The 7,009-nt window shown below is 45.4% G+C and overlaps 1 protein-coding gene across 1 annotated transcript; it reads right to left on the reverse strand.

The window, feature by feature from the left end:
* Positions 1 to 1,691: 1,691 nt before the first annotated feature.
* On the reverse strand, positions 1,692 to 3,100 carry LOC116801303. Its single transcript, XM_032720094.1, has 2 exons — positions 3,065 to 3,100; positions 1,692 to 2,851 (listed from the first exon to the last, which is right to left on the reverse strand). Exon 2 carries the CDS (start codon positions 2,416 to 2,418, stop codon positions 1,915 to 1,917), a length of 504 nt encoding a protein of 167 aa, XP_032575985.1. The 5' UTR covers positions 2,419 to 2,851; positions 3,065 to 3,100; the 3' UTR covers positions 1,692 to 1,914.
* Between the last annotated feature and the right edge of the window lie 3,909 nt (positions 3,101 to 7,009).

Consider the following 7,009-nt stretch of genomic DNA (forward strand, 5'->3'; position numbering starts at 1 on the left):
TAATTCGAATCCAGCATCCTTGTGTATCTCCTTCACTCGGGTAGATACGCTGATAGCCTCGCTCTCTGTAGCGAAACTGTCCACATAGTCATCGACATAATGGTAGTCGGTGATGGGCTTGACCGCTCACGGATCCGAATCGCGATACTTCAGGGCATTCATAGTCTTCACGTAATGCGCAACGCTCGGCGAGCAGGCTGCTCCAAACGTCATTACGTTCATCTCATAGACATCCGGATCTCTCTCGTCGTCGCCATCTCTCCAGAGGGATCGTTGGGAACATCTATCCTCGGGTCGGATCAGCACTTGGTGGAACATCTCCTTGATGTCACCGCAGACTCCGACGGCTCCCTCTCTGAAATGAAAGAGCACAGCTGGCAAAGGCTTATAGTGCTGAGGCCCTTTGTCCAGCTCCGAGTTTAGCGAGGTTCCTCCAACTTTGGCTGCAGCATCAAACACAAGCCGTACCTTGCCGGGCTTGTTTGGGTTTTCGACACCAAAATGTGGCAAATACCATAGGCGATCGCTCCTTACCGCGACCTCCTCCGGCTGCAGCCTCCTCGCGTATCCTTCAGACACGTAATCCTTTATAATCCCATCGTATTCCTGCGCCAACGGCTTGTTGCGCTTCATCTTCTTCTCGACGTTGACCAGCCTCCTGTACGCCATCTCATAGCTCGGTGGCAGCACAACGTGGTCGTCCTTGCAGAGTAATCCCGTCTGGTAGCGACGTCCCACTTTCACCGTGGTGTCTTCGAGTATCCTTTGGGCCCGAACATCGTCGCTGGCTGCGACCGGCGGCGCGGTCTTCACTCCAAAGTTCTCCATGTCGAAATAGTCCTCCACCATCCACTGACACGGCAAGTAGGCAGGACCTCGGTGACGGCGTGGTCGGTTGCCCACTTACAGGCCCAAACACAACCCAGCCCAGCTCGGTTGCGGCCGGATACGGTCCCTCTCGAGCGAACCGCCTCGTCTTAAGTGGCAACCCCAGATGTCCGTGATCCAGGCCGATGAGCAGCTTCGGCACCACGTTGTTGTAAGGCTTCATCGGCAGACGCGCATCCCTGTGCACGCCCTGGACATCTCGTCGGCTTAATGTCTGCATCGGCAAACTCAAACTCGAAACGGCATAAACGTTTCTCAATACATGGCGAGTGGGCTTTCCAACTCCACTTATCTTCAGACTCACCACGTTGGTAGGCTCTCTGGTTGCCTTACCTTCAAGCCATTGGATATTTAGCTGCCGACGCTCTCCTTGCACTCCAAGATCCCTTCGTAGTTCGTCATCGATCATCGTGACGGAGGATCCCTCATCTAGGAGCGCATACGTATCCACCTTTCGCCCCGCTCCGTACAGCGTAACCGGCAGTATACGGAACAGTAGATGGCCTCCTTCGGCGTCAAAGCAGCTCAAATTCCTCTGCATGCATTCCTCTCCCGCTTCACGCGGAGCTCCTCTCTCCAGGCTGTTACTGGGAACGGCTGGCTGCCGGTTCCTCTCCTGGTCCCTGTGACCATCTCCGTCACGATGTTCAATGACGAACTACGAAGGGATCTTGGAGTGCAAGGAGAGCGTCGGCAAGGAGGCTGGCTGCCGGTTCCTCTCCTGGTCCCTGTGACCATCTCGTAGCGAAGGCCTCCTGGCCGGGCTGCGTCTGGAAACTGCTGGTTCCCTTCGTGACGTCTGAAGCCACCTCGCTGCAGCGGCCTTCGCTCCTCGTCCGCACCATGTAGCAGACGGTGATGGACGGCCCTTCGGCATCCATTAATCTGGCACTCACCTTGCGTATAGCAGGATCTAGCCGTGTGCCCGCTTCGCAGGCAATTGAAGCAGAGCCGATGCCTCTTCACATTGCTCCACCTTTCCTGTGCCGAAGCTCCAATAAATTTTCTGCAGTTCAATATTCCATGCTATCCTCCACAGATGGGACAACCTCCATGCCGATCATCCTGTTGATCGCATTCATTATGGTCGACGCTTGCATGTAGAAGTCGACGCCTCGGCTCCTTTCCCTCGACGTCCAAAACCGTGCACACCACGTTTGCGTACTCCTGTAGCCACGCGCTACCCACTGCGCTTGGGCCAACTGCGATTGGCGCGCAATTGGCGGTGCTCACACTTTCCAGGGATCGAGCCTTCTCCAGCTCCCTTTCCAACGCTGCGATCCTCTCCATGAGTTCCAACACGAGGGGCTGGTTCACCTCCGGTACTGAACTCGCAGCTGTGACAGCAGTACTTCTAGGTTGGGAAGCTACTGTAGTCACCGTAGTGGCCGGGCAAGGAATCGACGCCGCCGTGATGTTCACCCGCGTCCGAGTTCCTGCTCCACTACTGGCTGGCTGCTGACTCACTGTTGTTACAGGGGTGGCTTCCCCTCCGTTCAGCCGGGCACTTTTCCTGGGGGAATGCTGCATCTTCCCCAGCTCCAAAATGGCGGCGCCTCTGCGCGTCCAAAATGGCGTCTCTGACGCCTCGTGCCGCTGGCTGCGGTCTCCACAAATGACGCTTCTTGCGTCTCCTTGTCGCTGGCTGCGACTCGTTCGTACCGGCGTTCGTCGCTGACTGCGACGCCACTGTCGCTGGCTGCGACTCCTCTGCCGGTACGTAGCGCTGGCTGCGCTCACACAAATCCTGGCTGGCCGTCTAAACCGTCACCCCAGCTCTGGCAACTCTCTAGCTGGCCGTCTAAACCGTCATTCCAGCGCGAGTTGCCCCTGCAGTCGCCCTAGGACTGCGAATAAAAGGTTGTCGTCGTGCGTCACATGGAGTTGCCTTAAACGGTTACCCCACGCATTGGTTCCCGAAAGAAAGGGCAGACTAATCCGTGGTTGTAGAACACGTTTTATTCTGGAAGAATTCAATGTTTCACAATTGCAACTAACTTGAAAAATAGTGAAATAATAATAGAAATAGTGAAAAAGAACAACACTGAAAAAAACTAAAAACCGAAATATGGGAAAATTTAAAAAAAATATTTGTTCCTTTTTTAGAATTATAATTTTTGTTTTTTATAATTTTTTTTTTTGAATTTACATAATAAGAAATGTTTTCTTAACTTACATTAGTTTTATTAGTTATTATAAATATTTGACGGAGCGTAGATTTAATCCAAATTGTGAAGCGTGTCCCTGTAGTTTTCCTCTTATTGATTCTTGCCGCTGCGTGTGTGTGCTTTTCCTCGTTCTCTTCTCGATAGACACGCACGGCCACACACTATCAGGGCCACACTCGATCTCAATGTTATTGAAATCTCACAATCGATTACAACTCGTCCTATCGATAAGTCTCGTGAACAGTTGACCATCGATAGGGCGCCTATTTCAAAATATCATTCCCTTCTCCGACACGGCCATTCTGATAAATTACACGCCCTCGTGTATGAGCTAGCTACCTGCAATAAATCAACCTTCAACCTTCAGTTGTACTCTTAATGTGACAATCTTATTCATTAACGACTTTGAATTTTTTTTAACTTAATCTTTAACATTCATTATTCATTTCTTAGAATTCTTCAATTTCTTGACTATTTCGTTCATTTAAGCAATTTCTTTTCAAATCAAAATTTTATTAATTTTCCTTCTTTCATCTCGTCTTTACTTATTCTATTTTCTCATTTTCTTTTCTCATTTTCGTCTCTTATTTTCTTCTCTCATTTTCTTTTCTCATTTTCGTCTCTTATTTTCTTCTCTCATTTTCTTTTCTCATTTTCTAACAACATTATCATTTTACCACTCAGGGTCAGGTACCGCCACGTAGCCATCGATAAACTGTGTACTTCCATACACCTTCCGCCAACTGTCTCTTTCAACGGTTTCCATTTCATATCTTTCAACAACTTCACTTACTGTCTCTTTCAACAGTTTCCATACCATTTCTTTCAACAACTTCTCTTACTGTCTCTTTCAACAGTTTACATATCATCTCTTTCATCAACATCACTACTGTGTCTTTCAACAGTTTCACCTGGCGGGCTAACATCGATCTCCAGCTCGCTTGGCACCTGCCCATCTGGCAATCTTCTTAATCTCTCATGGGCATACTTATACCGCCTATTACTTTTCAAACTCTTTAAAGTATATCTGTCATTATCCAATACCTAAATAATCTCAAATGGTCCTCTATATTTAGCTTCTAACTTAGTCTGGTTTCTCTCACTATTATTTAGCAACACAAAATCTCCAACACTGAAATTTACTATCTTAGCTCTGCCTTTATCAAATCTTTCCTTCTCATACTTTCCTGATCTTTCTTTCTATATTCTCTTTCTTTCTATATTCTCTAAAGCTTGGGTTCTTATCTTAGTCAGATCTATTTCAGTTTCTGGTTCATGAATGGGAACAAGGCCTAAAGGTCGAGCAACCTTTCCCATTAATAATTCTAATGGACTCGCTTTTGTTATCTTATTAGCAGTACAATTAATAGCTAATTGCACGTCACCCAATGCCTCTTGCAACGATCGAGAACTCATTTCAACAGCTGTTAATAAATTTTTCAAGGTACTCATAACTCTCTCAACCTGGCCATTACCTCGGCTTGCTCCTGTTGCTATCAAATGTAATTTTATCTTTTGTGAAGAGCAAAATTCAACGAACTTAGCACCTGTAAAACGTCTTCCCTGATCAGCCACAATACGAATAGGGACTCCGAACAACGAAATTGCTGATTTTAACGCCATTACACAGCTTTCTGCACTTAATGTGAACGTGTGATAGAGATAAACATACTTGGTAAATGCATCTATCTGTACAATAACATATTCTTTACGATCGCTCTTACCACTAAGCTTGCCTGATATGTCTATGTGAACAGTATGCCACGGAATGTTTACTTTGGGAATAGGATGTAATTCCATTTGTAATTTTCCAGAAGATGATTTGGACACTCGGCAGGTTATACAATTTTCAACAAATCTTCGAACGTATTTGGCCATGCCCTCAAACCAATAGTAATCGTAAACCTTGTCAAGTGTTTTCTCCCAGCCCAGATGCATTATGGATTCATGTACTTGGTTAATAACTGACCATCTAAACCCACGAGGCACCACTGGCAAACATAGGGTCTTGCCATTTCTTTGTATGATTCTATACAAAACTCCAGCTCTCAAATCATATGTCTTAGCCAAATCGAATGGACATTCATCATTGTTCAGCTTGGCAACGATTTCTACGATATCTTGATCTTTCTGTTGCTCTGCACAAATCCAATCCTCAGATACTTCAGTTAAGTCGATTCGCTTTTCAACAACTTTCGCATATTCAGGGGAATTTTCCGGAGGAAGTGGATTTCTGGAAAAGAAATCAGCATGAGCCATACGCTTGCCTTCTCTATACTGTATGTCAAAATCGAATGTCTGTAAATAAGCCCACCAGCGATAGACTCTAGGCAACAACTCAATCTTATTTCGTGATGATTTTAAAGAATTACAATCAGTGAATATTACAAACTTTCTGCCATGTAAGTAGTGCCGGAAATGCTTGACTGCATTTACCACCGCAAGAGTTTCCAACTCATACGAAGTATATTTAGATTCGCATACACTTGTTGTCTTACTGTAGTATTCCACTACATACGGTTTATTTTCAATTCTGTGCAAGAGTATAGCACCATATCCGATTGCACTCGCATCGGTGTGTAACTCTATTGGATATTGCGGGTCAAAGATAATCAAAACTGGTTTATTAGTAAGAATGTGAATAATTTTTCTACGAATTTCCTCATGTTCTATATTCCACTCAAATTTATTTTTCTCTGAGGTGAGAAAATATAAAAGGCTTCATTAGCTGTGAAAATCCTGGAACAAACTGACGAAAGTACGATGCTAACCCAATGAACTGTCTCAATGTTGTCACTGACCTAGGAGGTGGCAAGGCATTCAAAGATTCTACTTTGCGAGTATTTGGACTAATCTCACCTGCTCGTACTTCGAATCCTAAATATTGGACAGAAGTCCTCAGAAAGAAGCATTATTCAGCATTGAATGAAAATCCTGCCTTTGATAAAATATCCAAAACAATCTTTAACCTTTCGAGTGCCGCTACAATCATTATGTCGTCCATATACACAATGACATACGAATAAGCGACCTCGCTTAATGCCTTTATAACTGCTCTTTGAAAGACTGATGGCGCATTCTTAAGTCCAAATGGCATCGACAGGAACTCATATTGGCCGTCAGGGGTGACAAATGCCGTGTACTCGACAGAGTTCGGATGCATAGGAACCTGATAATAGCCACTTGCCATGTCCAAGCAGGTAAAGAACTTTGCACCACGCAACCTGATCAGATATTAAAGGCAACGGAAACTTGTCAGCTACTGTATTCGAATTCAATTCTCTATAATCCACACAAAGCCTAGCTGATCCATTCTTCTTCTTCACCAATAGAACAGGGCTCGCAAAAGGGGAGCTACTCGGTACTCGGCTACTTGAACTTTGTTTCGAACCACATCTCTCTCACTGGGGCTCAATCTATATGGTCTTCTCTGTACCGTTTTTGTCTCATCAATCAATCGAATTTTCATTTCTCCCGAATTTACGCGAGTCTGAGGCGTTCCCTGTATAAAAGAATCTGAGTAGGATTTCAACAATGTTGTTATCGATTTGAATTGTACTGCAAACATTTGCATTTCCAATACCTTTCAGGCTTACTACGTTATTTATTATTTTACCGCTTATGTTTTTAGCAAAACTCTCTTTAATCAAAGAGCACTCTGCTCCAGAGTCAAAGATAATTGGAAAGTTCTCACCTCGTAGCAGCATACTTGTCTTTGGTTCATCCACCACGCACAGCTCAGCTCTCTTCTCGTTCCGAAATCCAGCTCCACCACTTGCCATATTTTTGGGGCATTGTGAAGCTATATGACCTTGCTCCTGGCAGCGATAGCAAGTTATACTGCCTTTAGAATGCTGCTGAAATGATTGGCTTCCTCGGTGATCCTGTCTCGACATGCCAGCGCTCTGCTTCCTGTTTCGGCAGTCAATCATCTTGTGCCCCATTTTACCACA

Source organism: Drosophila sechellia, chromosome 3L (genome assembly GCF_004382195.2).
Source record: "Drosophila sechellia strain sech25 chromosome 3L, ASM438219v1, whole genome shotgun sequence".
Taxonomy (NCBI): domain Eukaryota; kingdom Metazoa; phylum Arthropoda; class Insecta; order Diptera; family Drosophilidae; genus Drosophila; species Drosophila sechellia.

Coding starts and splice junctions, on each gene's coding strand:
- LOC116801303 (XM_032720094.1), bottom strand. CDS start 2,418: ATGCAGCATTCCCCCAGGAAAAGTGCCCGGCTGAACGGAGGGGAAGCC.